Source organism: Bos taurus, chromosome 11 (genome assembly GCF_002263795.3).
Source record: "Bos taurus isolate L1 Dominette 01449 registration number 42190680 breed Hereford chromosome 11, ARS-UCD2.0, whole genome shotgun sequence".
In the NCBI taxonomy this organism is placed as follows: domain Eukaryota; kingdom Metazoa; phylum Chordata; class Mammalia; order Artiodactyla; family Bovidae; genus Bos; species Bos taurus.
The window spans coordinates 71,869,378-71,890,378 of record NC_037338.1 but is presented as its reverse complement, the minus strand read 5'-3'; the positions used below and the strand labels follow the sequence as shown (position 1 = coordinate 71,890,378).

General features: G+C 40.0%; 1 protein-coding gene across 4 annotated transcripts in view; it reads right to left on the bottom strand.

Annotated features, from left to right (window-relative positions):
* Positions 1-21,001, bottom strand: part of RBKS (ribokinase) — a 94,953-nt gene that overhangs the window by 40,493 nt on the left and 33,459 nt on the right. For all 4 annotated transcript variants that reach the window (XM_059891180.1, XM_059891181.1, NM_001191271.1 and 1 more), the window contains 3 exons: positions 11,611-11,674; positions 10,608-10,670; positions 7,101-7,265 (listed from right to left, as the gene is read on the bottom strand). In XM_059891180.1, the coding sequence (XP_059747163.1) occupies positions 7,101-7,265; positions 10,608-10,670; positions 11,611-11,674 (292 nt within the window). The remainder of the gene's footprint in view (positions 1-7,100; positions 7,266-10,607; positions 10,671-11,610; positions 11,675-21,001) is intronic.

Here is a 21,001-nt window from a genome sequence, read left to right as displayed (position 1 = left end):
GTACAACCATTTTCCCCAGCAGATTAAAAAAATCAACTTAGTTATAGATGTAGAAAAGTTTGGATTGTCAATCTCTGTGATAGCCTAGTATCAATTCCTTCTTATGTCCATTTGGTCTGCTTTTTACTTTACAACATTTCAGCCCCAAGGGCAAGCATCAGTATTTACAACTAAGGTGGTAACAAAGTTCTGGCAAAGAGCAAGAAGAACATTAAAGAAGAATTTGAATGATGTGGCATGAAAGGACATGTGCAAATCTGAACATCCAGGCTGGTGAACATTTTTGCAGATTACTTTAAGCACTCAAGTCGCATGGCTAGTTCGTAAATGCATTTTCCAGGAAAAAAATAAAGACATGATAGAAAGGAAACAATGAACAGCTCAAAAATTTCCTGATAAGGATAGTAAGTAGGAGGATCATGTACATATGCATGTTTTGAGCACCTATTTTTTTAATATCTTACAAATATATTCCATGTACTCACGCAACCATGCACATTCACACAAAAGCTTACAATCTTGGCTTCTATGGACAATCTGGGAACATAAAGTAAAGATTGATAAAGGAGGAGAAATTCAATCAGAGGCTGAGAGCTAGCTCAGAATAGGAGACTCCAAGAGGAGAATGGGTGGGGACAGCAGAAAGAGGAAAAATGAGAATGTCACAGCCATCACAGTGTCAGAAATACATTTTTCAGAGGAGGAAAGTGAGCCTCAGAGATGAGGTCAGCCTGAGGACACACAATGGGAGATGGTTAAGCAGGGTCCCTACCCAGGGTCCTCTAGCTTGAAGTCTAGGGTTTAGTCATTTCTCAAGTGGTTGCCTCTCTAAGAGGACAGGACTCTGTCCATAGCAACACAAGCCCCCCATGCCAATGCACAGTATTTAACAATAGTCTTTGTTGTGGAACTTTGTAAACATTTTTAAAAAGTATTTAAAAATTATATTCACAGGAAGTTCTCCTGTCAAAACACTTATGTATCCACCAGAATACCTGACTAGATTGGTTGGTTTGTTTTTTAAACTTGTTTTTAATTGGAGGATAGTTGCTTTACAGTGTTGTGTTGGTTTCTTGGTTGGTCGTCTTTTCCTTACCCAGGTCCACTGACTTATGTGTTTAGTAACTCTAATTTACTATAAACCTGCAGAGTAAAATACTCTAGCTGCAGTCCTCAGAGACTCTTCTAGAACAGTGGTTCACAAACTTGGCTGCATATCAGCCTCGCTGGGAGAGCTTATTAAAATGCCCGATTTCTGGGCTCCACCTTCACTGAATCAGAATCTCCGGGGCTAAGGTCAGTGAGTGTGCATAGTAACAAGTTCTGCAAGTGGCTCTCCTGTGGTTAATTTGGTGCAGATCCATCCACGTTCCTGGGGAAGATGTGTATCTGCATGTAGCTAGTGAAAGCTGTCCACTCCTTCTGCCTGGGGAGGTGAGCTGGTGTATGGCTGCACCTTCTTTGGTCTTACTCAACATTTTGGTTTGGTCGGTGGATGTTGACCAGAGGTTTGTAGGCCAACGCTATTCCCACATTTTCATTATTTTAGAATCTAGAATGTCCACCCAGAGAAATTCTATGGTATATTTTTGGCTGCTCATATTTTTGCACAGGGCTATTGTGAAGCTTAAATTAGAAAATGGATGTAAAAGCCCTGTGTAAACTGTAAAGTGTTGTACAAAAGTAAAGGATTATTACTATTATTGTATTGTCCTTTAGCCATAGCCCCATACTCCTGCCTGTCCACCCATCTTGTCTGCCTTCTGTTGAAGTTTGGATCCTGGCAAAAATCTCTCTCATTGGTTTTCCTGCTTCAGCAAGGTCTCAGAGATGTCAATTATGCATAAAGGCTGTAATTGCCCAGCGTTCTAAAACACCCATTTAGTTTTTAGGTTTTCAAAACAAATATGTTGTTCCCTATTTTCCACAGGCATAGAGTTGAAACACCATTGCTCACCCTATCTGATCCTCAGTTCTGCACCCAGCAGCTCTCAGCACAGGTTAGAACAAGCTGTCAGGATGGAACAATGGGACAGAGTCATTTTTCTTATAAAAGTTCCATTTTATTGCAAAAGAGCCTTGATCTAGCAATTCCTTTTCTAAACCCGTCCTACACACACATACCCAGGCCTGCAAAGATGAGGCACAGTAGTGTTCATTCAGCTCTGCTGATAACAGAAAAAAACAAAAGAAACTAAGTATCTATCAGAGTAGATAAAAAATTATGACAAATACTCCCGGCTGCTACTCAAAAAAATGAAGCAGATCTCTGTTTTGTCATAGAAAGACTTCTATAATTTATTTATAAGTAAAAAAGTATTATAGTAAAGTCTGTGCTAAGATTCCCCTCTTTTTTTAAACAAAAGAAATAAAATATAACTATATGTGTATTTATATTTATACACCTACACAGAAGAGAAAAAAGTCTGAGAGATTACTCACTAAATTAATAAGTGATTAGTTACAAAAGGCTGAGAATAAATCTGACCACAGATTAGCTGCTATATACCATGCAAAGACAAAATTTTTAAAATATATATACTATCTCACATCAAAAAACAAGTACACTCTGAGCGAAATGATATAATGTCTTGGTTTCATTTCAAAATAATCCAAGGGTATAAGTGAAACAAGACTGGCCAAGTGTTGGTAACTGTTGAAGCTAAATGACAGTATATATGGGTTTACCATACTATGCTCTATATGTTCACATATATTTGAACTTTTTCACAATAAAAAAACAAATTTTAAAGAAACTGTGGTGGATTCATTTTGATATTTGGCAAAACTAATACAATTATGTAAAGTTTAAAAATTAAATAAAATTAAAAAAAAAAAAAAGAAAGTTACATTGAATTTTCAGCAGTAATTGCTGGATTGAGAAATTCTGCAATTTAATTTGACTGTAAATACTGTATAAAAACCAGTCAAATCTTATTTGCCTATATCTTACTAAGGGGAAGCATTCTTACCAAAAGAAATTGAATACATGGGATTAGAGTCCAACTAATAACTAAATTTAGGAGAAAAGTGAAACTACCATAAAGAAAGGATCCTCTTTGGCTCATGCTACCATAAATAAGCATGGATATTTTACCGTGATGACAAAATGAAGAATCAGTAGATGGAGCTCATCAAAGAAGAATGCAAATTTGTAATAGTCAAGATGGAAAAAAAAATGATGTCATCCTGGAACCATGCGAAACTAGAGAACACAGGATGTGCAATGCCTTGGAGTAACTTGGAGCTTCAGAGGTGACAGACGGTACCCGACAGTAATTATTATTCATTACCATGTACAATGGACTGAACTCCCGATTGTCTTAGCCTGTCGATGGCTGGCACAATAATATCAGTGAGGAACTGGTGAGGCCCAGGAAGGCAAATGTACAGGCAAAGACAGGAAAATGAAGCTGACTCTTAATGATGTCAGCATGAAAGGCAGAGGCTGGATAGTTAGAAGGCCCTACGAGCGAGCTCAGAGAAACAGAAGACATCACCCTAAGTAAAGAAACCATGGGAGAGTTGGGCTACCCAAAACACCGGCTAGCCAGTCTCTCACTCTAGAGCTTCCTCTCTGTGACTTGAGCAGCAAAAACACCCAAAGCTTGGGTGATGTGCTGAACTATGTCATCAAAGTCAAGGTGGCCAGCCAAGAAGCCTGGTTTGCTAAATGGAAAAGGACTAAAGTGGCATTAAAAGATATTTTGTATCCTACCTAGAATTTAATTTCTTGGCGATCTTACAATTTCAATTATTTATAATTGTTCCTGTAATGTTCCATTTGCTTTAAAATGGATATAAAGACCAGAACCAACATGCATAATTTCATCACAAGCAGCTGCAGCACCAGCTCGGCTGTGGGCCTCTCTTACAACACTGTGACCTAGACAGGAGAGGGCTGCGGAGGGATCTCACGTCATTTTTGACATTGCAGGTGTTGCGTAAAACCAATGCTTTCATTTTGGTAAATTCTGAGACAGTATATACAAAGATGTAGCGGGGACTTTCTTCTCTGTATTTTAACACCTGATATATAATCCAGTTGTACAATGTGTTTAATTCAAACCTCACTGCTTATAAATATAGAGATAAGGGAGTCGTGAAATAAACCCATGGCAATGGGTTTATTGTCGTCAATGGATGACGACAATGATTTTACCATCTTTGTTGTAGATGGAATAATGCTGATCAGCACCTATGCCAGCCCTGGGCAATGGACAGGACACTCAGTGCTCAACAGATCTTCATGCTCTGCCTGTTCTACTCTGTGATCAGCCCATTCTCACATTACAACATTAAAGGAATGTGAGGGCTCTCAGTCCGACTCCCATGTTTCACGGAAGAAACTGAGGCCCAGTGCGAGGAACTGACATACTTGCACGAAGTCCTCCATTTGGTAAGTGATTTGACTCTGAATTCAAAGCCATACGTCATGACTCCCAAACCAGTGCTACTTCTATTGTACTATACACTTCTCTCAGGTGAGAACGAAGACACATTAAATTCAAACACACACACACACCACTCATAGTATAGAATCTAAGCTATGTCTGACTGATAAGTACCAATTGGAGACCAGCTGGATACTAGACAAAGGCACACGTGTGCACGGTTGCTTGTGTATGTGTTTTATGTGGGCAGGTAGGGGACACACTGCCGAAAACACTGTAGGGTCTTGTCTCTGTGACTTAAGCAGTAATAACACTGAAAGCTTAGGCTACATGTTGGACAGTATTACAATTCATTGGTTTCACTTTTCTACAGATACTCTTCATAAAGGCTCAGTTCCTTGAAATCAATGGGGCACGGCAGTTTCTTTATTTAAAGTTTGCCCTAGGACACAGAACTTGGGTCTTGGAGTCTGGAATTGTGGTTTCTACAGTGACCTTGGTTGAGCCAATTACTTAACCTCTCCGAGTCTATCTTCTCCTCTTTAATCTGGGAGAATAATGTGTGCCTTACTTTGTCATAAGGCTTTTCTGAGAATCAAATATGTATGAAAGTGCTTTCTAAACTGTAAAGTACATACAGGTGCAGGTATTACTAGTCCCAATATTACAATTTAAGAAAGATCATGCAGAATTTCCTGAGGCATGCTGGCTCTCAGGGAAAATGTGAAGTAGACTAGGTGGACTGTGGCCCTGCATCACCTACTCCTGCCCATTCCTGATGCCCCAGGTCCTCCAGCTCCTCAACAGAAAACTGCCTGGCAGATAACAGAGGAAACACTGCTGGACCCCAACCAAATGACCGCCTGGGTCAGGCTGCCTGCCCATCCAGATAACTCTAGCCTCACCTGTGAAAGGTTAGCTCTTCCACTGTGGTTGCTGTACCTTTCTCTCCTCCACAAGCTGGGTAGGTAACAGGCTATTAGACTAGGACAGAAGAAGAGTCATCTCTGAGAAGCAAGGGATAGCAGGAAAAAAAGAGAAGTTACATGAGAACATGCTTTGACCTATACAAGGAAAGATAAGAGCTTGAATGAAGAGGCTCATTGTACTCACATCACCTGATTACAATGTGCAGTGTGGAGAATGTTTACCATAAGCCTTAGACTTTATCTGTGACACCCTAAGAAAACGTAACCAAATGAGTTTTGGCTTAAAATTCTTTCTGACGGCTTCATGTCCATTAGAAATACATTAAATGTCAGTGAGAATTCGCCACAGCATATTGTTTTGCCAAGAGGAAATTTGTTAAATCAGGACATACGTTTTAAAATTCTCCACAAAATCATTTCGATAACTTATTTTCCATTTATTGCTATGTAGAACACTTATACTTTGAGAGAAAGCACTTATAAACATACACACATACACACACACACACTTTTCCTTTTCTTTTTTTCCTTTTTGTCTTGATGAGAAAGTTTGATCTGGAAAAGTCAGTGTGGTTCTCTCCCTATTTTCTTCTTAGTATAAGTCACGAAACTATGGCCACAATATCAAGAAGCCACTGTCTCAGATAAGTGGCTACTTTTTATTTTTATTTTTTTCACCAAAGGGTGCTGAGATCAGGATATTATCCTAATTTTAATTTAAAAAAAGAGGTGAAAGAGGGAAGAAAATTGGTGTCTACTGAGAAGTACTACACCAAACTTGGCATCCTATTTTATTTCATTCTTAGAACAATTCTCCAGTGTTCTTGCCTGGAGAATCCCAGGGATGGGGGAGCCTGGTGGGCTGCCGTCTATGGGGTTGCAGAGAGTTGGACATGACTGAAGCGACTTAGCAGCAGCAGCAGAACAATTCTGTAGGGGAGTATGTCTATATGCGTTTAACAGATATGGCTCAAAAATAATCAGATAATTCTGCTAAGACTATAAAGCTAACAAGGAACAGAAATGGGATTCTAACTCAGATGATTTCCTATTAGTCAGTGGTTAAAAAAAAAGAAGCAAACAGAAAGAAACTACTTAGATTTTTTTCAAGTTTGTTATATGTTGGGGCGAGAGAAGGGGAGTGGGCGAGAGAACAGATGAACCAAGATTAACCATGAGCTGACAACTGTTGAAGCTGGGTCATGGGTTTCCTTATAGAATTCTGCCTGCTTTTATGTGTTTGAAAACTTCCAAAGCCTAAGATAAAACAAAAAGAGCTACTTAAAGGACATTGAAACATAGAAAATATTACATATAAATAATCTTTTGTTGTTTTTAGAAAAGATGATAAAGTTTTACAAAAAGGAGGAAGATTTAATCTTCAGTCCTTGAGATGTTTATCCAAGTGTACCTGGGCAGTGATTATCCAGGACCTGAAGCTTAAACTCTGCTTCTCAGAATGGAACTTATTCTACTACTTAAGAGTATATCTTGGACAAGGAGCTCTTTCAAAGATTCCAGTTACTACATGAGTTATTTCTGCTACTAGACTCGAGATTTATATTTCAGAATATCAGAAATGCTACTCATGTTATTTCTCCCCTCCCCATTTGTAAGGTTTTCTAACATTATTGAGAACTACAGGAAGACAGTGAATCTTAGATGGGAGAAAATATTTTACTGCAGAAAAATATGGCATTGCTTAACTTGAAAGGTTAACTTTCACTGAGACAGTGATAAAAGCTTTATAGAAAGAAGGACAAATGTGTAAAATTACCTCCATTGCTGTGGGCTATTCTCAGGGCTTCCAAAGAAGTTGCAGGAGTTACTTCTAGCTGGCAGATCATCACTTTGGCTCTGCTGATGGCACTGGCTGCTTCCCTCAGGTCTTCTGTATTCAAAAGTAAATTTGCTCCAGCTACTATAACGATGATATTCTGGCCTATAAAGAATTTCTAGATGTTTATATTAAAAATCAAGCAAAATCAAGCAACAACATCCTGCAGTGTTACATTCACCCTCAGAAAACCATTATATAAAAATGTGTTATAAGTATCAATTTTAATATTTCTAAGCCACTCAGGTTAAATTTTGTATTCCCCATGGATCTTCTTTTATATCTCTGTAGGAATCATATTATTCTTATCATCTTGAGCAAAATCTAAAAAAAAAAACAGATTTCCCTTTCAATATTCTTATGTACACAGAATATTAGCTGATAAATTATACATAACATTTTGTTTCTCTTATGGGAAATGGCTGATACAATGTATATGGTAAAGATTCTGAATCCTAAATGACAGATGTCATAATGATGAGTATAAGCAGGAAGAAGCTTGCTTAATGCTAAAAACTAATGCTCTGTAGTATGCAGTCAGTTCACATGTATGTCCCAGGGTATTCTTAAAAGTGATTTTGTAAATCAAAACGCATTTTATAATATTAAACAGATAAAAGCTGTACTAGGTAAGTAGGGAGACAGTGGTATCTGGCCTGTACTGTACTAGATCAAACAGAAGCAGGACTGAGGAATCTTGTATGCACATCACTTGGAGCCACTCTCTACAGTCCAACCCAAGCTGGGGAGGGGTGGTGGTGCGTTTTCTCTGTCAGGTGAAGTCTCCGGAGCTGTGCCGTCCCCTAGGGTAGTCATGAGTACAAGCCATGTGTGGTGACTGAGCCCTTGAAATGTGGCTCGTCCCAACTGAGATGAGCTTCAATTGCACAATACATAGCAGATTTCAGAGACTGAGTAGTAAGAAAAGAAGGTAACATCTCATTATTTTTAAAGAACATTTTGATTACATGTTGAAAGGATAATATTTTGGATTAAGTCAATATATTAAGATTAATTTTACCTGGTCCTTTTTACTTTTTAAAATGTGACTAAAAAGGTGGCTCAGTGGTAAAAAATATGCCTGCCAATGTAGAAGATGTAGCTTCAATCCCTGGGTCAGGAAGATCCCTGGGAGGAGGAAATGTCAACCAACTCCCGTATTCTTGCCTGGGAAATCCCATGGACAGAGGAGCCTGGTGGGCTACAGTCCATGGGGTCACAAAGAGTCAGACATGACTTAGCGACTAAACAACAACAGGGGAAAGTGTAAATTTATGGATATAATTTGCATTATAGTCTATAGGACAGCCTGACTCAGAGGGATGGGCTGCAGCAGTCTTCTGTGCTCTAGGCTGCTTGTGCTGATCATGTATAGACATGACCTAAAACCTCTTCCGACTACAGAACACGTGCCGGCCTGTCATCTTACCACAGGTATGTGTGTTGACCAAGGAGGACCTGATAACATGGGGGTGCTTCAGGGTAAACCCAATCTCAGTACTGGAAAAATTCAAAGTACCTGCATCCTGGAAGACAGCATACCTCCTCCTCTCTCTCCTCCAGTGACTTCATTCTCTCGGCCACAGTCCACTGCTGCTCTGTGCTGCTGACGGGTTTGGCCTGGCTTTGGCTGATGTCCAACAAAGCCCAAGACTACAGCTGTCTGGTGGACACTGTCATATGGCTAGCTCATTCATACCTTAAATTTAACTTGTCAGAACCACTACTCATCCCTCCACTTAAAGATGCTGCTTGTTGCCTCTCTGGGTGTCTGTGTTAGCTCTTATCTCATATGCTGTACTGGAGAAGGAAATGGCAACCCACTCCAGTGTTCTTGCCTGGAGAATCCCAGGGACGGGGGAGCCTGGTGGGCTGCCATCTATGGGGTCACACAGAGTCTGACACGACTGAAGTGACTTAGCAGCAGCAACAGCAGCATATGCTGTAAACCAGACAAAGTTTACTGTAATAGGCAGCCCATACACAATATTAAATTGTATTTTTGCATGGAAAACGTGGTATTGTGTCACCCAGATAAGGAAGAAATAGAACTTGACGATATCCCTAGAAACCCCCCCACCACCGAAAAAGAGGATTCAGACACGGAATGAGCTGTTGTTGGAAGTGATAATTACATAAGATATGGCTTAAAGTAATGGACACAGACTGCTGTTAGAATGAAAACTTTCGTCTACTGTTTTTAATTGGAATATATTTTTTGGGGTTGTTATTGCAACTTTGAGATCACTAAAGTAGACTAAAAATACCATAATTTCTGTGATAAATGATTTTGTGAAACTGCATTATAAATAAAAGACATATTGGGACAGTTCAGTTCAGTCAAATCCTAATTTAACACAGTGTACTCTGACTCCTGACAGTATAGTAGGTTCTTCTGTCCTAGGAGCTCCATGAAATGCTTGGTCCTTCTGAATATTGTGTGTGTGTGTGTGTGTCTGTGTGCCCAGTCATGTCTGACTCTTTGTGACCCCATGGACTGTAGCCTGCCAGGCTCCTCTGTCCATGGAATTTTCCAGGCAAGAATACTGGAGTAGGTTGCCATTTCCTACTCTGGGAGATCTCCCCGACCCAGGGATCGAACCCTTGTCTCCTGCATTGGCAGGTGGATTCTTTACCACTAGCACCATTCAGAGGGTGGTGGGAAGCTCTCTGAATATTAACTCTGATTAAAAAAAATCTTATTTAGGAGTTTTTACACTTAAAATAGTTGGCAGAAATTCTAAAAACCTTCCTTGAGGGTAAAGAGAAGTTACTGTGTTTTTTTGACTGCACCTTGTGGCATGCGGGATCTTTGTTCCCCAACCAGGGATCGAACCTGCACCCTCTGCAGTGTAAGCATGGATTCTTAACCACTGGAACATGAGGGAAGTCCTGGAAGGTTACTGTTTTTAAAAGACACATTTCAACTATTGCAAGGTCCTGTGACAGACATGGTTGTATATATATACTTTTGAGATTTGATTGCTGTTTAAAGAGCAGACAAAATTGAACATTAACGACGAGTTATAGGCAATTGGTTGCTGCCATTTGCTCAGTAAATATTCTATAAATATGATTCATCAACTTTCCTTTGCACCTATCTATTTACATGTATTTACTTAGTAACTGAAGTGACAGATGAATACTTAACTACTTTTAGAGATAAATATCAATTCTGGGTTCACATGAAGGGTAATGGGATGCTACAGAATATAAGTATAATTTTGAGGCAACTATATCACCTCATTTGTATTGGACGGACAATTTTGTATTTGAGCAATCAACTTGGGAAGTATAAATAAAGGGAAACATATATATTTAGATTGGAAAGACCATACATTAGGCCTTGGAGTGGTGGGTATGGTAAGAGATCCACAGGAATAGGGTAAAAAATGGATGTTTCTGCTCTAGTTCTGGAAACGATACTCCAACGTGCAAAACATATACCTTCATTATCGACAATGATAGAAGCAGCTCCGGTCGCAGCATCTTTAGTCTGATATGTAAATTCTAAAAGAAAAAAGAAATCATCACGTATGTACAGCCTGGCAGGGATAATCTATTTTTTAACAATTTCAATGCAACACTAATCCTTGGAAAACTTTTTAACCTTTAACCATCTGGAATGATAAAAAAGAAATAAGTAATTAGTGCTGATTTATACCCATCACCTACACAGTGAGGAACATACAAGTCTTCACACTTAGTTGTGCCTTTTTTCTACATTAGTGGCAGCCCAGTAAACCACCCCCGCTTCCAGTTCCTTCAGATTATTCACAGTGGTACATGTGCATTTTCCTAGACCACCATATTTCTTTTCTTTAGTGAAAGAAATGACAGACTTGAGATGAAAGACTAAAGGTCAGACTCATAAAATGAACTTGTTTGATTCTCTTCATTTTCATAAGCTTTGCATCTTATCAAGGATTATGGTCTGGCGCGTAAATGGAAATGTTGATCAGGCAGCCTTTGGCAGCAGCAAAAAGCCCTGAACTGGAGCCAAAGACCTGCATTCTAGTCCTAGCTCTGGCTCCAGCTTAGCTGTGTGCTCTTGGACACATTCAGAACCAATCTGGCCTTCAGTTTTCTCTCTTGTGAAATGATGGTATCAGCATCAGTGGTTTCTCAGATCATTTCCAGCTATGACATTCAATGACTTTTCTTAAAATATCTTCTGTGAATGCAGCACCTGTTTTCTCTTGTCACCTACTTTTGAAACATTTCTACGAGATGAAGGTTTGTAACCTCCTACCATTTTATTCCCATCTGGAGAAATGTATATGAAAGAAGTAACCAAAGGGTAATCAGGCGAGACTAGACAAAGCTGAGCATAAAAATTCTCTGGCCACCAGGGGAGGATCTAATAACTCTATTCTATATTTGACTTTTCTTATAACCAGATTCCAGAAGAAAGTTATAAAAACTAACTTTAAGAAAGATGAAATTTTACCTGTAGAAATATCATTCTGTTTTAAGTTTTCTATATAATCATTGCCAAAGGAATCTTTGCCAACCTGTACCAAAGAAATGATGAACATTAGATGTTTTACACTTAGTAAAATGCTACAATGTAGTTTTTAGAATACTTAGCATTTTAAAAGGGCATATCTGCACGGTACTTTATAAACATTAACTAATTAATCTTCTTAATGTAAGATGCTAGACTTGATTTCAACCCAAAGAATTGTTATATATTAATGTTCCATTTATATCCTGCCTAAAATGTGAAGCATTTAATGACTGTCACAAGTTCCATAGCTTCATTCTCATTTTGATCTGTTCATACGAAAATTCCCATTGAGACAGAGCTGTCCACCATCAACAATCCTCAATATTAATGAAGAATCTGTTATTCATACTATCTGTACTATCTATAGATAGTATATATCTATATATACTATAGAGATACTATATACTATCTATACATAGTATATATCTATATATCTACACTATCTATAGTATATACTGATATACTATAAGTCACTCTACATGAAGACAACTTTGGAATGACCTGCCTGCTGTTTGAGAATCTTCTTTATCTTCTCCTCTGACCCTGACATAGGGAGCAAAGAAGAGAGAATTTAAAAAGCCCTAGCTAATTTGGGTAAGTTGGTACAGTTGAATTCTGTTGTTTAGCATCCTAGCATGCATTCTGGTAATGATACTTCAGTTTTTCCTTTGGATTCTTCCAGTCATAGACAACATGAGTAGGGTGGCCTATTTGTGAATCTGTATTGACACATCATTATCACTTAAACCCCACAGCTTACATTTGGGTCCACTTGGGTATTGTACAACCTTTGGGTTTTGACAAGTGTATAGACATGTATCCACCATTATAGTCTCATACAGAATTTGTTGTTGTTCAGTCACTAAATTGTGCAGCCCCATGGACTGTATCACACCAGGCTCTTCTGTCCTCCACTATTTCCCAGAATTTGTTCAAATTTATGTCCACTGAGTCGGCGATGCTATCTAACCATCTCATCTTCTACCACCCTCTTCTCTTGCCTTTAGTCTTTCCCAGCATCAGGGTCTTTTCCAATGAGTACACTCTTGTACTCAGAATACACACACACACACACACACACACACACACACACACACACACATAAAGCTATGTATCTTATTCCTTTCATAAGAACAATATAGTCAACTGGGAGCATATCTATGCCTAGGTTCCAATGTTCATTGTATTGAAATGTGGACAAAAAGCAATGGAGATCTGAGTTCTTTTTAAAGGGACTTTAAAAAGTCTTTTATTTGTACATTACAGAGTTGCACAGATGACTTGTGCAATGTTTTGTTGTTGTTGTTCAGTTGCTAAGTCATGTCTGACTCTTTGTGACCCCATGGATGGCAGATGCCAAGCGCCTTTGGCCTCCACCATCTCCCAGAGTTTGCCCAAATTCATGTCTGTTGAGTTGGTGATGCTATCTAACCATCTTATCCTCTGCTGCCCCCTTCTCTTTTTGCCTTCAGTCTTTCCCAGCATGAAGGTTTTTTCCAAAGAGTCAGCTCTTTGCATCAGGTGGCCATAAAAGCATGCCATCTTCCCTATTTCCTCTCCCACAAAATCTCTTACACATTCATTCTTCTGGATTTACTTTAAAAAAGGATGAGAGAAGTGAACATCTTCCAATCTCCTTTGTTTACTTCTGACTCAAATATAAGCCTCCTCCCCAGCAACTGGAAGTTGATAACCAGAAGACCACTGACAAAATGTGGTCCAATGGAGAAGGGAATGGCAAACCACTTCAGTATTCTTGCCTTGAGAACTCCATGAACAGGCAAAAAGATATGACACTGAAAGATGAACTCCCCAGGTCGGTAGGTGCCCAATATACTACTGGAGAAGAGTGAAGAAATGACTCCAGAAAGAATGAAGAGATGGAGCCAAAGCAAAAACAACACCCAGATGTGGATGTGACTGGTGATGGAAGTAAAGTCATTGCATAGGAACCTGAAATGTTAGGTCCATGAATCAAGGTAAATTGGAAGTGGTCAAACAGGAGATGGTAAGAGTGAACATTGACATTTTAGGAATCAGTGAACTAAAATGGACTGGAATGGGTGAATTTAACTCAGATGACCATTATATCTACTACTGTGGGCAAGAATCCCTTAGAAGAAATGGAGTAGCCATCATAGTCAACAAGAGTGTCTGAAATGCAGTACTTGCATGCAATCTCAAAAACGACAGAATGATCTCAGTTCATTTCCAAGGCAAACCATTCAATATCACAGTAATCCAAGTCTATGCCCTGACCAGGAATGCTGAAGAAGCTGAAGTTGAATGGTTCTATGAAGACCTACAAGATCTTCTAGAACTAACACCCAAAAAAGATGTCCTTTTCATTATAGGGGACTGGAATGGAAAAGTAGGAAATCAAGAAATACTTGGAGTAACAGGAAAATTTGGCCTTGGAGTACAGAATGAAGCAGGGCAAAGGCTAATAGAGTTTTGTCAAGAGAACACATTGGTCATAGCAAACACCCTTTTCCAACAACACAAGAGAAGACTCCACACATGCACATCACCAGATGGTCAATACTGAATCAGACTGATTATATTATTTGCAGCCAAAGATGGAGAAGCTCTATACAGTCAGGAGAAACAAGAGCAGGAGCTGTCTGTGGCTCAGATCGTGAACTCCTTATTGCCAGATTCAGACTTAAATTGAAGAAAGTGGGGAAAACCACTAGACCATTCAGGTATGACCTTAATCAAATCCCTTACGATTATACAGTGGAAGTGACAAATAGATTCAAGGGATTAGATCTGATATAGTGCCTGAAGAACTATGGATGGAGGTTCATGATATTGTACAGGAGACAGTGATCAAGACCATCCCTAAGGAAAAGAAATACAAAAAGGCAAAATGGTTATCTGAGGAGGTCTTATAAATAGCTGAGAAAAGAAGAGAAGCTAAAGGCAAAGGAGAAAAGGAAAGATATACCCATTTGAATGCAGAGTTCCAAAGAACAGCATGGAGATATAAGAAAGCCTTCCTCAGTGATCAATGCAAATAAATAGAGGAAAACAATAGAATGGGAAAGACTAGAGATCTCTTCAAGAAAATTATAGAGATACCAAGGGAACATTTCATGCAAAGATGAGCACAATAAAGGACAGAAATGGTATGGACCTAACAGAAGCAGAAGATATTAAGAAGAGATGGCAAGAATACACAGAAGAACTATACAAAAAAGATCTTCATGACCCAGATAACCATGATGGTGTGATCACTCACCTAGAGCCAGACATCCTGGAATGAGAAGTCAAGTGGGGCTTAGGAAGCATCACTACAAACAAAGCTAGTGGAGGTTATGGAATACCAGTTGAGCTATTTCAAATCCTAAAAGGTGATGGTGTTAAAGTGCTGCACTCAATATGCCAGTAAATTTGGAAAACTCAGCAGTGGCCACAAGACTGGAAAAGGTCAGTTTTCATTCCAATCCCAAAGAAAGGCAATGCCAAAGAACGTTCAAACTACTGCACAATTGCACTCATCTCACACGCTAGCAAAGTAATGCTCAAAATTCTCCAAGCCAGGCTTCAGCCATATGTGAACCGTGAACTTCCTGATGTTCAAGCTGGTTTTAGAAAAGGCAGAGGAACCAGAGATTAAATTGCCAACATCTGTTGGATCATTGAAAAAGCAAGAGAGTTCCAGAAGAACATCTATTTCTGCTTTACTAACTATGCCAAAGCCTTTGATTGTGTGGATTGCAACAAACTGTGAAAATTCTTCACACCACCTTACCTGCCTCCTGATAAATCTGTATGTAGGTCAAGAAGCAACAGTTAGAATCAGATATGGATCAACAGACTGGTTCCAAATTGGGAAAAGAATGCATCAAGGCTGTATATTGTCACCCTGCTTATTTAACTTATATGCACAGTACATCATGCGAAATGTTGGGCTGGATGAAGTACAAGCTGGAATCAAGATTGCTGGGAGAAATATGAATAACCTCATATATGCAGATGACACCACCTTTATGGCAGAAAGTGAAGAACTGAAGAACCTCTTGATGAAAGTGAAAGAGGAGAGTGAAAGAGTTGGCTTGAAACTCAACATTCAGAAAACTAAGATCATGGCATCCAGTCCCATCACTTCATGGCAAATAGATGAGGAAACAATGGAAACAATGACAGACTTTATTTTTGGGGGCTCCAAAATCACTGCAGATGATGACTGCAGCCATGAAGTTAAAAGACTCTTGCTACTTGGGAAAAAAGCTATGACCAACCTAGACAGCATATTAAAAAGCATAGATATTACTTTGCCAACAAAGGTCTGTCTAGTCAAAGCTATGGTTTTTCCAGTAGTCATGTATGGATGTGACAGTTGGGACTATAAAGGCTGAGTGCCGAAGAGTTGATGCTTTTGAACTGTGGTGTTGGAGAAGACTCTTGAGAGTCCCTTTGACTGCAAGGAGATCAAACCAGTTAATCCTAAAGGAAATGAACCCCGAATATTCATTGGAAGGACTGATGCTGAAGCTGAAACTCCAATACTTCGGCCACCTGATGTGAAGAACTGACTCGTTGGAAAAGACCCTGATGCTGGGAAAGATTAAAGGCAGGAGGAGAAGGGGACGACAGAGGATGAGGTGATTGGATGGCATCACCGACTGGATGGACATGAGTTTGAGTAAAGTCTGGGAATTGGTGATGAACAGGGCAGCCTGGTGTGCTGCAGTCCACGGGGTCACAAAGAGTCAGACATGACTGAGTGACTGAACTGAACCAGAAGTCAGAGGAATAGAAGCCAAGTAAAGGAGTCATTCATTGCCCACCACTGAGAGCTAAGTGAAAGTACCTTGAAAACCACAGTGAATGCTACAAGGGCAAAGCCCCTGGAATAACGACAGTTACAAAGGAATCCTCATGGGTATTGTTGGAGGCTTTCCCATTTTCCCTTCACACTTTGGCTGTCAAATGTGTGAAAACTTTAAATGTTCCATGAGGCAAAATGGCGCTTGTGCGAATCAGGGCATATGGAACTGAATTTCAGTTCTGCTATTATCCTAATTCAAAGGCTTTGCAGTTTGCTGTAAACTGTTCCACCTGAGCCAGGCTATAGGGTGGGACTTGTATGAGTTATCTCAGGCAGGTAGGAAACCAAGATTTCTCAGCCTGAGGATGCCCAGGTTACACCCCAGACCAATTAAATCAGCCCCCGTGGCAGGCGGGACAGTGGCAAGGTCCCCAGGTGATTACAATGTGTGTAATCACTGAGAGCTAACCTCCAGTCAAGGCTGCTGATTGCATGGTTAGAGCTGGGAGAGTGTCCGGAAAGCTGTGTCTGAGTGGAAATGAAGAGGGGGAGCATGGTCTTGCTTGGTTTCTATTGGGAAGTCAGCTCAGTGGGAGCCTGGTGGGACCTGCAGAATCTGCTGGGGGCAAGGGGCCCATCAGGATCCAACACTGCATCAAGGTACTGTAGAATCTGAAAGCTTTCTTTGGCTTGTGTTTCCTGACTCCAGATTGATTTTGACGTGGCCCAGGCTTGCTTCCCCTGGCTTCTATTTCTCCAAAACTCATAATTGGCAAAGTAGTAGGATTTCTGTTTTTCAGAGTGGTCAGTAGAGGCACTCCTAACTTGAATGGTCAGTGTTTATATTAAAAACATGCTGTGAGTACAATATATTTATGCCTATTTCCTTGCCTTCTACTTACAAGAACTAAGAAGTCCTTTCATCTCTCCTCTACCTAATCAAACCTCACCTGTTTTTCAAGCATCAACTTAAGGCTTACCTTCTCGATTCTAGCCCTTGATATTCCTTTTATTTCCAGAACTCCTACAGCATTCCTCATGGATACCATATAATTAAACACTTAATTGAATACCATCTTATCATGTTTGCCCAGTCTTAAAGTCTAGTCTTCCTAAAGGCTTACTGGAGACTCTAGCTTAGCATATATTTATCCCTCCCCCAGTCCTGTGCACTAAAGGTGTTCTGTAAATATTTGATCATCTTAATTGCTTGTCAGTTCATTTTCCTTGAATCTAGCTTATCATTCTTAAAGGGACATAATTTACAGGCATCCAGACTATGCTGGTTATGGCTACAGAAAGCTTCTAGCCAAGGTTTTGCTTAGAACAGCCTTCTTGAAGGCCCCCTCATATTCTTTTGATTGCAGCACTGAAATACTTTTGGGAAGAAAGACTCTGGGAAAACCACATAGTCTGAGGCAGCCTGTGTCAGGCTGTTGCAGGTGAGAGAAGCCAAGTCAGCAGCAACCAGGGACAACCACTCACACGTAAGCCAAGGCAACTTACGGAACGCCAGGTGCCCTTCAGGAAATCCCAGGTTTCAGCCCTACCTGAACACTGTAGAGTAGAACTTTCTGCAATCATGAAATGTTCTATATCTGTGCTGCCCAATACAGACACTTGAAAATGTAGCCAGCATGACTGAGGAACTCAATTTTTTTTCTTTATTTTTAATTGAAGGATAATTACAATATTGTGTTGGTTTCTGCCATACATCAAAATGGATCAGCTATAGGTATACACACGTCCAATCCCTCTGGAGCCTCCCTCCCACCTCCCTCCCCATCCCACCCCACTAGGTTGTCACAGGGCCCTGGTTTGAGTTCCCTGAGTCATACAGCAAATTCCCACTGGCTATCTACTTTACAGATGTTCGTGGTTATGTTTCCATGCTACGCTCTCCCTTTGTCCCAGCCCCTCCTTCCTGCCCTCTGTCCCCATGTCCAGAAGTCTGTTCTCTTACGTTTGCGTCTCCACTGCTGCCCTGCGAACAGGTTCCTCAGTGCCATCTTTCTAGACTCCACATATAAGTGTTAATATACAATACTTGTTTTTCTCTTTCTGATGAAGAACTCCGTTTTTAATTTCACTTGAATTACATTGAAATATAAATAGCCACATGTGGCCAGTGGCTAGTGTAATGGACAGTGCGACCGTGGAGAGATGTGAATTAGGATCATGGAAAAGTAAAGGGCCGGACTGTGTTGGGAACAAGAGCAGTTCCTCATGCTGAGGGCACCGAGGTGCTTCCTTCACTCTGAGGACTGGAAAGATCTCTCTGCATCGAGGGAGAGCCACTCAGTGGCTTCCACCGTCCAGAACTATGACCAGTGTTGAGGAGAGTAACTGCAGTTAGTACGGTCATGATAACCAATATTGTCAAATGGGTGAGGAATGATGGGCTGCTTGGCATCCTTGAATGGCAGAAAATATCTAGGAATTCCACCCATCAACATATACTTGAGGTAAATGAAACAGGGGACCAAGATAGCATACCCAGGGACACATGAAATGATCTATACTGCTAAAAAAATGATCACATGTATTAAAACAGGTTCCTGAGTTTCAAAGTTAGAATACATGAAGATACAATTAACAGTAAATCTAAGTTGAACATAATTTAATCTTTATGATTCAAGAGATTTTGTGGCTTTTCAGTGCCTGAGGGTCACAATGAGCAGCACGTTGAAGAGGCTATAAGCTGCATTTGTTGTCACATAACAAAACTCAGCAGTTGCTTTTTTTGGAGGAAAACCCTCATGGTAATTTTATAACTTGTCATTTGTGGCTTTATCATAAAAGATGAAAGAAGAATACGTAAAATTCCAGTTCATGCTGTCTGGTTGTTTAAATCCTAGATAAATGGGTGTTTACCTTACTGAATGATGGCTTTTAACATGCAAAGTTAATGTTTCAGTCTCCATTATCAGGCCTGCTTATCTGAGAGTGGTGGTGGGTTTGTGGTAATCCAACTGTTTCTTCCATTCTTCCTGTATGAGGCATATTGGTTAGGGTCATAGGATCCTAGTGTTTGAACATGCATTTCTATCAATACAGCCAACTAGTTTTAGCTAGTCATCTTTCAACAGAGTTCAGAAAAGAGATTTCACTTCATTATGTATATTATCTATAAAGGCCTGGTGACTAGTTTTTGATCTTTGAAGATTAAAATCTCAGTGCACAATCAGTGGATTGTCCCACAGTAATCTAACATAGAGGGCTTTCCAGGTGGCACTAGTGGTAAAGAACCCGCCTGCCAATCCAGAAGACTTATATAAGAGACTCAGGTTTGATCCCTGGGTCAGAAGATCCCTGGAGGAGGGCATGGCTACCCACTCCAGTATTCTTGCCTGGAGAATCCCATGGACAGAGGAGCCTGGTGGGCTACAGTCCATAGGGTTGCAAAGAGTTGGACATGACTGAAGCAACTTAGCACACAATCTAACATTTAGAAGGGTACTTTTATGGCTAACGTGATGGATACATTGCTTTTCAAGTTTTTTGTGGTGAAGGATCAGGTTTCTGTTTTATTTTTTTCCCTTTTTTTCATTTTCTATACATTATAGACTAATAATTTTTAAAATACAACAGTAAAATGAAAATACAAGTCATATAAAATACAAGGCCTAATTTATTATTGTTATATTCAGCAGCTATAAAGCTACCTTCAGATTGCTGAAAATGCTCCTAACTGCTTACTCTCAAGTTTCTGTACTGTCCTGATCAGTGACAGTTTGCCCTGAGGACCAGATTTTGAGTGGAACTGCTCTAACATACTGCCTCTGTCACAGACCTTTATGCCTTTAAAAAATTAAAAAAAAATTTTATATTGGAGCACAGTTGATGTTCTGTGGAAGAGGGCAAGGGCAGGATGATTTGGGAGAATGGCATTGAAACATGTATAATATCATATGTGAAACAAATCACCAGACCAGGCTCGATGCATGATACAGGATGCTCGGGGCTGGTGCACTGGGATGACCCAGAGGGATGCTACAGGGAGGGAGGTGGGAGGGGGGTTCAGGATGGGGAACACATGTACACCTGTGGCGGATTCATGTTGATGTATGGCAAAACCAATACAATATTGTATTTAGCCTCCAATTAAAATAAATAAATTTATATTAAAAAATGTTGTGTTAGTTTTAGGTGTACAGCAAAGTGGTTCATTGTATACACATACATGTGTCTATTCTTCAAATTCTTTTCCCATTTAGGTTATTATAGAGTATTAAGCAGAGTTCCCTGTGCTGCACAGTATGTCCTTGTTGGTTATCCATTTTAAATATAGTAGTGTGCATATGAATCTGACCATTCTTAAGAGAAAATAGATGACTGCTTATATGACAGTTTAGACTATCCCATTGTGTGAAGGAGGCGAGACCAGGTAATTTTGTGAAGGTCCTCCCAGTTTGCTGATTTGCTGTGTGGGCTGTCAGGGTCCACACCTGCTCATGGCTTCTTTCTGCCCTCATGGGAAACAAGGACCCTGGGCTTATGCTGGGTCACTGAACCTTGAGCTGTTTATGCTATCATTCTCCTTCTAAGCTGCTG